Source organism: Euprymna scolopes, chromosome 21, assembly GCF_053919585.1.
Source record: "Euprymna scolopes isolate OS-2025 chromosome 21, ASM5391958v1, whole genome shotgun sequence".
Classification (NCBI taxonomy): domain Eukaryota; kingdom Metazoa; phylum Mollusca; class Cephalopoda; order Sepiida; family Sepiolidae; genus Euprymna; species Euprymna scolopes.
Genome location: NC_136502.1, coordinates 52,482,665 through 52,496,543, shown reverse-complemented (window position 1 = coordinate 52,496,543; position 13,879 = coordinate 52,482,665). Strand labels below are relative to the sequence as shown.

Below are 13,879 nucleotides of genomic sequence, written 5' to 3'. Positions count from 1 at the left end.
CCTGCTTCGACAAGCTTCTGGTACTGACCTTACATCAAATCTGTTGCCAAGGTCACTGGAAAAATGGTTGCATCATTCTACCGCTCCAGAAGGTATCTCGGTCTAGACGTAATTCTTTATTAAAAGCCAAAATATACCCTAAAATTGAGTACTGTTACCACATTTGGGCAGGAGCTGTGCAGAGCACCCTATCCTGTCTTGATAGAGTTCAAAACTAGCTTTGAAACCTTTGACATTTTCTCTTCTCTGAAACCTTTGACATTTTCTCTTCTCTCCAACCTTTCCCACAGAAGAGATGTTGCGAGCTTGTCTTTGCTCTACCATTATTTTCATAGCAAGTGCTCATCTGAGCTTCAGTCTATACCCCCTTCCGCCATACCAAACTTTCACAAAAAAAAACACTTGTCTATCTAAAAGCACCACCAACACCTTTCTCTATGCCTAAATCTGAGCGCAAATTCTAGGAACAAAATTTTTTCTCTAGAACTGCTTACCTGTGGAACTATATTCTCTTAGCCTACTTCTCAGCTGACTACTACATAGTCATCTTCAAGTTTAATGTAAACAAGTTCTTGATGTCCCACTCCCTAAAATAATCAAATTCTACTAAACTTTCACCATTAACAATCACTAAGCTGTTGTCTCAGTGACCACCTTAAACTCATTAATCCTTATCCTCGAGTGGCCCTTGGGCCTTGACAAGTGGTGACTCCCCTGTAAAGAAAAAGTTCATTTACTTGTTGCAGCATTCATTTTTTTTAATTAATAAGACCTGTGCCATAGTGTTGCTTGGGAAAAATGAAGAAAACTCGCAACACACGGAAATTGAGTAGAAAAGCTGGAAAGGCACTGTTTATCTTCTTGGTAGTTCCTTATGTTTTCACTATCAGCTCTGTTTATCCCAGCATCACTGGGGAAACTAACTTCTACTAAAGTTGCTTCTTTCTCTTTCTTGTCTGATATCATTATGTCAGCTTTAATAGCTCCATTATCCAAGTACGTAGCTATAGGGATAGCATAGTCATAGTGGACAGCGTACAACTTATTTGCAAATGTTCATTCTGGTTTATGTTCCCAAGACTTCTATATTCAATATTACACTTTTTATAGATCGTGTAGTGGAAATATATACATCCTCTACTGTGTCACATAATATAGTAGCCATTAGACTTAGGAATTGCATAGTCATAGTCATATTATTATCATTATTTTCTAATTTTTTATTATTTCATTGTAGCTAGGAATGTGGCATTGTATCAGACGCCAAACATTCACTCGCTAACTCATTCATTCCAACTGAGAGCTCCTTTTTAGATTCTAACCGTTCCTCATGCATTCTCATGTGAATTTTCAAATGATCCTTCCGTGAAAACGATGCCTGGCAAGTCTCGCATGAAAAGGGTTTCTCGCCACTGTGAGTCCGCATGTGTCTTTTTAGAAGAAAATTATTTGAAAATTTTAATTTGCAAACATTACATGCATAATGTTTCACGACACCGTGTCTTTTAACGTGTCGTTTTAAGGAAATACTCTGTGAAAATGAGGCGCCACATTCTCCGCACAAATAAGGCTTGTCTCCATTATGTGACTGCGTATGACTCTTCAAAGATGAATAATACGAAAATTTCGCCCCGCACACGTTACATGCATAAGGTTTGTCTCCTGTATGTGACCGCATGTGCGTGACTAAATTGGTTTTTGTTCGAAACAATGAGTCGCACACGTCACATTTAAAAGGTTTCTCTCCAGTGTGTGTTAGCATATGAATCTTAAGCACATGCTTGAATGCAAACGACGAGTGACACACTTCACATGAATAAGGTCTCTCGCCAGAGTGAGATTGCTTATGTAATTTTAGATGATAATTTTTCGCAAACGATGAGGAACATAGATCACAAGAAAATGGTTTCTTCCCAGTATGGACACCCATGTGAGCATGTAAATCCGATTTCGTCGTAAATGATGACATACACACCCCACAAGAAAATGGTTTCTCTCCAGTATGTCTTGCCAAGTGCTCCTTCAGGTGACACCGCTGTGTGAATACCTTGTCGCAGATTTCGCAAGCGTGAGGTTTGTCCCCAGTATGAGTTTGTACATGTACATTTAATTGGTATTTCTCCGCAAACGATTTGTTACACACATTGCAGGTGAAGAGTTTCTCTCCAGTGTGCCTTTTCATGTGGCGTTTTAACGTATCCTTCCGTGCGAATGCTGAGCTGCAGATTTCGCAAGAGAAACTTTCCCTTTCTGCTTGCATTTGCATTATTATAGTTTGCGTAAAATACAATGAAGTAATTATTCATTCACTATATTTACACACGGTTCTTTCAGATTTCTCCACTCTTCCTGTATCCTGTGAATGAAAAAGAGTTGATTAAAGAATGTATATAAACAGTCTGACCGTTTGCCTTTAAAAATAAATTGTGTAACCAGCTGGTACCGAGACTATGTGGATAGAGAGACAAATACTATAATCTTTCTTTCATCAATTTCAATAATAAAAAATATAGTAACGCATTCAAACTTAGCCTTTTGCACAAGGTTCTTTCAGATTTCTTAATTGTTCTAGTATCCTGTGAATGAAACTATTCATTAAATAATGTATATCAATGAAAATAGAGAAACCAGCCTTGGCTGGTACTGAGACAGTTTGGGTAAAGAAATAAAAATACTATAATTTTTCTCCTTTGCCTTACAAAAAAGAAAAAATACAAAACATAGTGATACAACATTGGTTGAGCCCATGAAAAATGTTAGTACAGGGTGTCCCAAAAGAAGCTGATGGTTAAAAAAAAAAAAAAATTCATAACTTTCTTAATTTTTTATATTTTTCTTTTATTTTTTCAGATCATCTAGAGTAACCCTTCCAAGGTCATCATGAGTCATTACACTACCGATGAGCAGATATTTTATTGTAGAGTCGTATTTTCGGTTGAATGAGTCAATATCAGAAACTCAAAGAGAATTTCGACGGAACTTCAACACCAAAAATTCCCCTATTCCCAATGCAATAAACGCTATGGTGGCCAGATTTCATGAGCAAGGATCTGTATGTGACCTCCCTAAATCTGGTAGACCCCGTATGGCAAGAAATGATGAGAATCGTCAGAGATTAGCAGAGTGTGGCCGAGGATCCATCCACATCAGTAAAAAGGAGATCAAGTCAAATTGGGGTCTCTTGATCAATGTGGTTCCAGCAGGACAGTGCAACAGCGCATACGGCACAAGAAACATTAAATCTGCTCCACAACATATTCGGAAACCGTATAATTTCTCATGGCTGTGAGATAAATTGGCCACCCCGCTCACCAGACCTCACATATGCAGATTTCTTCCTTTGGGTTACCTCAAACAGCAGGTATACACAAAGAAACCAGCCACAATAAATGCCCTTAAAAACAATACAGAGGAGGAAATTAGGGACATAAGCCCTGAAACATTAAGTGATGTGCTGGACAATGCCCTGCAGAGAGCACAAGAGTGTAAAAATTAAAATGGTGAACATTTGAGTGACATCATTTTTCATAACTAAAATTAGACCTTGTGAAAAACATACCCTAGATTAAGTTGTGTAAATAAAATTAGAATAAGTTAACTATGATATCTTACTATATCTCAAAAAATCACGGAGAGGCTCATCTACCTACATCTGAAAATTGGTAAGCATAACTTAAATATTGAGGAAGTTAATCAAAGTTAAAATCCATCAGCTTCTTTCTGTAGAAAGTCAGAGAAAATGAAAAGACCGAAAACAGCATTTTAACCTTACCTGGAGAGTGCTGGAATCTCAGAGAAAACCATTTTTACGAGCAATAAATCATTAGTGCATAGCTAGTATAAGAATACTGAGTTAAAGAGTGTACTAGATATCTAGGGAGACTTGTTGCTATTCAGTATGAGAAATGAGACTTATTGTCATTCACAATGAAAAAGAGTAAATAGTATAACTAGCCTGGGTAAAGAGATAAAAATTCTATAACCATCGTCCTATCCCAACATTAAAAAAAACAGTGATACCAGCACTGGTTGTGATATGGAAAATGATATTAGAAAGTGAGAGGATGGAAAGACTGTGAAGGGAGAAATGCATTTAGTACTTATGCAGACTATGGAAAGTGTCTAAATAATAATGTTATCATTTAGAAACCCATTCTTAACATGAGAAAGGGAGAGCGTTTTGTAATTATTCTGTAAGTTCACCTAACTATTTCATAAACAAAAAATACCATAAAACTTGAATTTAACTTAAAAATCCTACCAAAAAGTTAGTATTCTGCACAAGTATCCAGTGTTTAAACATTGCCTGGAGAGTGCTGGGATTTTGAGGAAGTATACAGTCACATAAATCCTAAAGAAAACCACAACCGTAGTCGAGACTTGATAATCACGCTAAATTCGAAAAACAAGATACTGGTAGAACATCACATTTTTGCACAATTGCTGGCATTTATTGGATGTGTTTCTATCAGGATTTTAATTTTCGTTTTTGAGCAGCTATCAAGGCTTAACAATGACCACTTTTTGATTTAAACTCGATAGCATTTATGTTACTTTCATTTTCAGGGAAAAACACTTAAAAATAAGTTAAACCACAAAACATATATTCAGATAGGTAGAAGATTGATTTAGCTTGCCTTTGGTAACATTTATTTGTTGTGTATTTATATTTTTACCACTTTTTGCTTCGTTAGCTATTCTAAAAAAAACAATCACAAAACTGAACTTTGAGTGTTCAGTTGACTATAAATTGCTTTTAAACGTTTTTTTTTTATTTGGGAGTCACCATTTATCAAGGCCCAAAAGCTGCTCAAGGATAAGGATTAATGAATGTAGGATGGTAGTGTAGTAATAATTAGTGGTTTTAATTGGGTAGAATTTGATTATTTATGGGGACGGCTCAAGAAGAACTTGCTTACATTGGGCTTAAAGGCTACCATGTTGTACTCAACCGGAAAGCAGACCAGCAGAACAGTGTTTCATAGTTGGTTAGTCCTGGGAAAGAAGCTTTGTTCATGGAATCTGCCTTTAGAGTTAGCCATAGATAGAGAATGGAGGAAACTGTATATAGTGGTTGTAGCTAGTCATGATTTTAGTGAAAGTTTGGGTACAGGGAACCATATATTGGAGTTCAGTCAAGCACTTGCCACGAAAATAATGATAGAGCAGAGACAGGCTCGTGACATCTCTTCTGTGAGAAAGACGTTGTGGGAAAGAGAACAGGACACTACTAGGTTTTTAATTTGGTTTTCAACTCTATCAAGGCTGGATAGGGGATCACAGTCATGCAATTAATGTCCTTTCCATTTTGTTTAACTTATTCTTTGTATTGCTATTAAGACTTAGAGATAGTGAAAAGTTAAAAGAAGAACATGATTTATTTCTATGACTTCACACACATTGCAACAGAAAGTTTCTCTCTTTTTTTTTTTTATTTTACTTTTGTTATTTTAAGAGATCAAGGGGCTCCTTCCTGGAGCTAACACTTGATTCAATTACAATTTAAATTTATATCCGAGGGCTCTTTTAAGAATAGACACTGTTCCCTTTATGATTGCTTTCTGTATTTCCTTATAGCTTAATTTTCCAGGGATTGCTTCCAAATATTTCTGAAGGTTCTTTTTTATTAGGCCAGTTGCTCCTGTCACAACTGGTATAATATTTATTTCTTTAAGAGACCATGTTGTTTTTAGATCATTTCTTAGGTCCTAATATTTTGTTATTTTTCCCGTTCTGCTCTATTAAGGCCAAAGTCGTTTGGAACTGTGATGTCAATAATGAGTGCAGTTCTTTCGGGCTTGTTCCATATAACAATATCTGGTTTGATGGCCTTGTCTTTTATGTATCTGCCTGCCTGTATGTCTTTGTCGTAGAACACTGTCACTTTTCCATTTGATGTTATCGGTGGTAGTTAATGCTCCTAGATGTTCGACGACCTATTTAGTTGCATCTCTCCACAGATCTTCCAGTTGTGTGCCTCTTCATATGGTGTTTTAAAGTATCCTTCTGTGCAATGGCGAGCTGCAGATTTTTGTAGGGGAAACTTTCCCTTCCAGCTTGCAATGATTATTTTTTATGACTTTTAAGTTAAACAAACCATCCCCGTAAACAATGAAATCCTACCCAATCTCCACCACCACCACCAGCATCACCATAACCAATCACTATGTTGTTGTCTCACTGAACACATTACACTCATTAACTTGCTAGATTTTTATTTTTAGGGGATGGGGGTCAACTTAATTTTTGCACTTATTTTAAAAAAATATACAAAGGACTCTAATTAATAAAATTAACACAATAAACAATAGCAAAAAAAAAAGCGTTGCTTGCCTTATTAAATGTAAAATCTTTGGGCATTCATAAAAATTAGACACAACCATAATGAAACTATTCACCCGATAAGTTAAAATTTATTTTATGAAATGATTTATTTTACTATTACCAGCATCAATATTACTACGTTTCTGAATGGCCCATTATTCTACATTAGCATTCATATCAAGATGTCAGTGTTAAATGTTATAGAATAACATATGCCTTTCTTTATTACTAACCCTAAGTCTGGGTGGCAATGCAAAAAATAATCTCTGTCATGTTTTTATTTAATGTGTTGTCAGTCGGACATTTGTTTAGCACCATTCAATCTTTTGAGGTCATTAAAACTCAATTTTTCTGTTTATTTTCAGTGCATCTTTTTCTATCTGATGTAGACCTATGGTTGGGACCACAGAAGGAAAACACCAAACATGGATAAGGTGTAAGAAAGATATATTAACGAAAAAAGGTTACAAGGATAGGATAATGGGAAAGCAGAGCTTATTATCCAATAGTGTCCAATATGGATAGTTGTACATGCTGTGCGCTACTAGTACCCCTGCCAATTCTATGGTATTACAATACTGCCCCCTGAGAGTGTTATCTCACTTTGTAATATCATACTGGAAGAGTCTATAATGCAGGTAAGTTTTAGTCTCACAAGACTATCTCATTATTTATAGCTTCCATTAGCTATACCTTTAACTAGTTAGCAGAAAGGGTTAAACTGTCATTTTTCTGGCTGTAAACAAGTAACCAAAAAATGTTTTGTCTATTTGAAAACTTTAGACATGACAAAAAATGAAAGAAGATATCTTGACTTCAGCAAAATTATTTCCATTTCTTCACTTCTACTTTTCATAGCATTTTGTTTTCATTTTTGAAATCTTATTCACCACATACAATGCCTATTGCCGCTGGGAACGTGAGAGGCTACTATATGAGATCATGAAGTATTGAGCAGTGAAATATCTGTTCATATAACATTTTAACTTCTGCAGATAAGTAAAGTCAAGGAAGCAAGAAACAAGGAGGGAATTTCAAAGTCTAGCAGTCCGAGGGAAGAAAAATTAGGCTTTCTAGCATCTTGAGACCTTAACAGTAAATGTATGAGATTTTTTTTTACTTGTTGCATTATTCAAGAGTATGCATGTTGAGGGAGCACAAGTGGCATGAGTTCATCAGTGCACATTTCATTACTAAGAAAAAAAAAGTTACAATACAATGCAACAAGTAAAAGCATAAACACTTTTAGGCTAAATAGCTTTGAGTGTTCTGTAGACTATAAATTGTTTTTCAATGGTTCTGCCACAGTCATTCCATTTATATCTTTCCCGTATTGTTTTTTTAACTTATTGCCACCCAGACTTAGGGTTAGTGATGGGTAAAGGAAGGCATGATTATTTTTTTATGACTTTTAAATTAAACAAACCATCCCCTAAAACAATAAAATTCTACCCAATCTCCACCACCACCACCACCACCACCAATCACTATGTTGTTGTCTCACTGAACACATTACACTCATTAACCCCTATCCTCAAATGACCTTCAATGGTTACTCCTTTGTAAAAAACAAAATTAAATTTTACTTTAATTAAACAATTTATTATCCTTGACATTACTATTAACGCTATCAATATTGGTAAATATTTGTGAATGGTACATTGTGCCACATTTGCATGTCAGTTGCAAATCGTATTCTGAAATACAATTGTTCCGCTTACCAAACCTGATTTCCAGACTTCCTGTTTTATTTTAAATTCACTGGCAGCCATGATTTAGTGTCTTTTTTTAAAGTGCTTTATTTTTATTTCACTTTCATGAAATTTTCGATATGAATTCAATTTTAAAATAACTTATATTTTAAAAGCAGTTTTTGTTAAATATGTGAGGGAAAATATGCGTTTTAAAGTGTTTTACCCCCCCCCCATATTTCATGTTACTAAAATTAAACAAAAAAAAATTTAGCAGGAGAAAACTTGCGAAATTATTTATTTTACTTACCGTGAAGATGTAAATAGAAAATGGACATAAAAAAATCAATATTATTGTGTTATAAAAAAATCAATGTTTTTCTCAATACTATAATTAGTTGAATTACAAATAAAAAAACAACAACAAAAAACAGAATTCTAAACAAAAAAAAAGATTTAAGTAAATAAAATTCCAATATTCCGCAATATGAAGTTTTAAACATAGATTTTGGAGTATTGGCTTCCACTTTAAAAAAATATTTCCATATTATATATAAAATGACTATTGGAAAATTTAAAATAGTAAATTCAACTTAAAATTATAAGATTTTTATTTCTAGGGGGCAGGGGGGTCAATTTGATTTTAGTGTCTATTTTTAAAAAAGAATCTATGGAAGCTTCTAATTAATAAAATTAGCACAGTAAACATTAGCAAAATAAGCAAAAACGGTGCTTCCCCTCATTCAATGCAGTGTCTTGGGTCATTCATAAAAATTATACACAATTATAAGTTAGACACAAGATGATGACATCGCTGATATTGCATAAAACATTGATGATTGTAAACAAGAATTTGGAGGTGCTTAAAACAGTAAATATTTTTGTGAACAAGAAATTTGGTTGATAACAGGACAATTTCACTTAAAAATCAAGATTTTCACTTGACACCGGGACAGCCGGATTTAGGGTCGCCCACACTTCCGAATAGACGATTTATGTTGTAATGCCTAATAGACTCAGAAAATTCCGATTAACCGCTTAAAAATGATTTTCTTTATAATAGGTATGGGCAAAATGGAAAAAAAAAATAGGGGAACATAGTTTTGACAGCCGGTTTATCTTAACTTTTTTAAAGGTTTCCAGCTACTTTTGATTGTATTTAGAGGATTACAGACTAAAGTTAATTTCCAAAAGGAAAAAAAAAATATTTGTAAATGTGAAATAAAAAGTTATAATGAAAAAGTTTTTATGGCAACATCGTCAGCTAACAAATTCAACTAAATTTTGAAGTTAAATAAATCCATTGTAAAAATCCTTTGGAAGATATTAGTTTTCTGAGTCTATTTCAAAGATAATTAATAAAGTCCTAAGATATTGAATTAAAAAAAACATCTTGTTTGTACAAAAAAAATGGCTTTATCAGACCTTGTCGAAAAAATAAGGGAAGCACCAACGCCAAGAGGGTGGTGAAGATCTGAGAGGTTCGGTTCAACCTAAAGCATCTTTGACTCTGCCATTTTACATCTATGAGGGGTGATTAGCGTAAATGTACAGGGAGGAGTGGTGGAAGGCGCAGGCCCTTGGATATATACTAAATGTGCCTTGGGCCAGTTGGAGGTCAGTTGGTTAATTGAAGCACACCACTTCATTCCATAGAGTTCTGAGGGGTGCCGACGTTGTCTATATTCTTCGGTGTTTCCTGTCTGCCTTATAGCTTCTTGCATAGTGCTTATTCAGTTTATTTGATGCAGTAGAGTGCTAGCAGTGCCTCAGTGAGCATTTCATTTGTTACCAGTTTGTTGCCGACGTATCATACCAAGTCTGGGCATGATGATGTGTTGCATTGCGGATGGGAGCTTCTGTGGGATGTGGGTGTCATTAGTTTCTTTCTAAGCTTGTCCAGCAACTTACCACAGAGTTGACGTGGCATCTTTTATCTAGGTGTTAACTGACTCCTGAGTTGGGATCACAAAATAACAATAATTTTGCAATCTTTTATACTGGCGCCATCTCAGAGCATCCAGCCCAACTCGAGTAGGAATTAAAATTATTGACAACCTCAAAAGCAAAAACATTCTAGCTTCGTTTAAATGTAAACAGAACAAAATTGTGTAAGCAATGATTCTACGGAAGCCCAAAATGTCAGAAAGTCAAAAAGCTGTAAATGTTTGTATAGTTTTTACCAATTTTTAATTTAATTATTTTCGTGTTCCTGCTTTTAAATAAAAAAAAAAAAATTTTTTTCAAGATTATATGAAAATTATGTTATGCCGAAAGTTTAACATTCATTCAAGCAAGGAAAATATTAGAATTTTACATATAAAAATTTCGTGAAACATGTAATCTAAAAAAAAAGTAGAAATATTTTTTGCAGTTATAATTTTTTTGTGTGATAGTATTAAATAAACAATGTTTAATTCAATAATATTGGATATGTTTGAAAGTTAAAACCTGGTTTTATGCACAATTACCAGTGAATGTTTAATTCAATGATAATATTGATAGTTTGAGAAATTAATTTTTGTTCAAGTTATATTGAATCCATTAAAACGGATTTTAGGATCTTTCTTTCATAATGTTCCTGATTTTTTTTTTTATTGTTACAATTTACGATGCTTTCTTTTCATAAAAAAAGCAAAAATAAATTCATTCGTTTTTTTTTTTTTACTACTGAAAACCATAACTTTAGTAAAGGTAATTTTTGTTTAAACAAAATAATACATTTTCACTAAGATTCAAATAAAAGTAGTGTGTTCATTATATTCCGTGATCATTCTTTGATAAATACTGAAAATTTTATTAAAATTAGTTAATTTCCTGATTTTTGGTAAATTTTTAAGCAAATGGAGGGGTCAAAATGCTCATACATTTGGAGTATTGGCTATTCATTTTGTACGTACCTAAAAGTAAAGTTACTAATTATACATGATTTTTGGAATATAATATTTGTTTCGTCGCAGCTATGTATAAAATATAGATTTTTCTTTACTTTTTAATATAAAGAGAATTCTGAACAAGACCTCAACAGTGTCTTTCATTAAATAACTGTTTAAAAAAAAAAAAAAAAACAGGAAAAGTTATTTCAATGAAGTTTGCCAGCTGCGCAAAATCTTTGGTGAAACTTGGAATTGATGACGTAAGAACTGGAATTTTCTTGGATATCTATTTTTAAACCATACAAAAAATATACGTTTCAGAAATATAAATTTACAATAATGACGATAATTCGTTCAGTTTACAACTAACCACAAGTCTGTATGGCGATAAAATATCCACAAAAATATATAGCAAAAAAAAAAAAAAAATGCTTGCAATATGATTTTTAAAAGCCAATTGATAATCTGCAACACTAAATTACTTTAATTACTTTTTGGCACTTCTGCATGTTAATGATATGAAGCGAATAATGTGTGCGTTTTAATTTCAAGAATGGCTGGGAGGGGGTCAGCCTAGAACAGAGTTGATAACTTATACTTTTATTTTGATATATTTTTATACAATCTTACTGTGAAAAAAAAAATCCAAAAAACAAAACAACAAAAAAAACAAAACAACAAAAAAAAAAAACAATCTTTCTGTACAGAAAATATCTTTCTTAAAGCTCTATCATGTTTCTTGTTGTTTTTTTTTAAATTCTATTTTGCTACATTGACAAACTAAAATTATCTTTAATAAAATGATGTTTTGCTACACTGACAAACAAATTATATTTTACAATCTTACTGTGATAAAAAAAAACAAAAAACAATCTTTCTGTACAAAAAAGTATTCTTAAACCTCTAGAAATGTTTCATGTTTTTAAAATTCTATTTTGTTACATTGACAAACTAAAATTATATTTTGATACATTTTTATACTGTAAAAAAAAAAAAATTTTTTTTAATAAAACATAATTCTAAAAACAATCTATAAATGTGTCATGTTTTTTACATATTTATTTTTATTTTCAGTTAGAAATTACCCATAAAAAAAAAAATACTGGTGCTAATGCACTTACTGATCCGTGCTATTTTTTAAATCGTATTTCCAAGTTTAATTAAAGTTTTATATGTTTTTTTAAACACCCTCCCCATGTTAAGAATGGCTTTTTAAATAATAACGTTATTATTTCAGCACGGACCAATAAGTGCTGACTACCGAAATACTATTAAAACTTTAAAATTATATTTTGATACATTTTTTATACAATAAATTGCTTTGGTTTTCATATATTTGCTTTTTCTTTATTTCGTTATTATATATTTTGCGTTCTTGGAGACACTTGTTTATATATTTGAGGTTCGCAGATGGCGATAGAAGACATTAACTCATTTCGCACGCCTCATGTCATTGCCATGCAGAAGTGCCTACTTTTTTTCTTTTTTTAATTATAAGTTGGTATTTTTTTTTTTTTTTAAGCCGCGAGAAATTATGTTTTGTTGTTAAAACATTTACCAGGAAACTTAAACTGTAACTTTTAATGACAGACCAAGAATATAGTTTTTTTGTCGTAAAATAAACGTAAAAGAAAATAAATTCGATAGTGACTGGACTTACCTTTATGTGTTTCTTTTGTCTTGTTTTAGCAAAGGCAAATTTACGAAGTAAGTAAGATGTTAATTAAAACGAAGGTTTTAAAGTTGAAATCAACATGGGAAGAAACATGAAAGAGTCAACAAGGGAGATAATTCAATAAAGTAAATAAGCATTTTTTTTAAATTTTTTTTTTCCTAATTATCATGTAAACGATCGTGTAGTCAGAGTATATATGTCTAAGAACATAATAATAATAATAAAAGCTTACCCGTGGGAAAATTCAGGTTAGGGTTGTAGTTGCGCCAGCTTATTTATTTTTAATAATAAATATGCGACCACTTCAAACGGAGAAAAAAATCGTCGTCTATTTTATTTGGAAAAAAATTGGGTTCTTCTTCGTTATTGTACCTATTTACTATGCCTCCCCACCCACGGGACAGAGTTAGACACCAGGGTCGTTTTTTAACGTGGAGAAAAGGTACAAAAATAAAAACTGTCTCAGTCGTGAAGGACCTCTCCTCCGCCAAAAGAGAAATGGAAGTGCCACATCTGAAGAACAGATACTACACCTTAGCTAAATTCTAAAATTGAAGGATTGAATTTCAAGTGAAACCTATAGTATTTACAGAATTATCATGTCGCAGTAATGAAAGTATTAAAAAAAAAGATCACGAAAAACAATTAGGTAGAAAATTAATTATTAGCGAAAACATTTTTTTCAAAGACAATTAGCGAAAATTAAGTTTTGCTAAATTGGCCGAAGATTTTTAGTTTTCAGAAAATATTTACCTCCCCTTTTGTTCTCCAGTTGCTTCTTTTTCATTTCTTTTTCTTTCTTTTTTTAATATAAAAATAACCAGATATTCGCGAATTGTCTTCGCAAACTATTGTGACATGACAATTCAGTAGATAGCATTGGTTTCACTTGAAATCCAATTTTCGAATTTCGCTCTTGGCTCTTTGGACAAGATCAAAGTGTAGTATCAAAGTGTAGTATCTAGCTGGTCCCCTTTTTCCCTTCCCCCTCCCTTCATTTCTCACATTTAAAATTGGCCTTGTGCCTAATTTGCTCGGTGGGGGAGCAAATAAATACAATCTGTTCCGGCAGATGCTGCAAAGCTAAGACTAGCAAAGACCAGCTATGACTAGCAAAGACCATATGTGGGGGTAACCCCACATATCTGACCTTGGTCACTGAAGGGGCAACCCTTCATACCAACAGTTTCTAATCTGGCTCCCACTTCCCTTCTCTCGGGAGCTGGATCCCCCTTTCCCTCCCCCTTCCCCCTATCTCCACATTAAAAAACGGCCTCCTGCCTAATTTGCTCAGTGGGGAAGCAAATAAATAA

General features: G+C 33.2%; 1 protein-coding gene across 1 annotated transcript; it reads right to left on the bottom strand.

Annotated features, from left to right (window-relative positions):
• Positions 1-1,101: 1,101 nt before the first annotated feature.
• Positions 1,102-12,674, bottom strand: LOC145242323 (uncharacterized). The gene is made up of 2 exons (XM_080105333.1): positions 12,552-12,674; positions 1,102-2,356 (listed from the first exon to the last, which is right to left on the bottom strand). The coding sequence occupies exon 2, from the start codon at positions 2,264-2,266 to the stop codon at positions 1,238-1,240; it is 1,029 nt and encodes a 342-aa protein (XP_079961459.1). The 5' UTR covers positions 2,267-2,356; positions 12,552-12,674; the 3' UTR covers positions 1,102-1,237.
• Positions 12,675-13,879: the final 1,205 nt, after the last annotated feature.

Bases quoted from the DNA above. Each gene is read 5' to 3' on its own strand.
- LOC145242323 (XM_080105333.1), bottom strand. From the start codon at position 2,266: ATGCAAATGCAAGCAGAAAGGGAAAGTTTCTCTTGCGAAATCTGCAGC.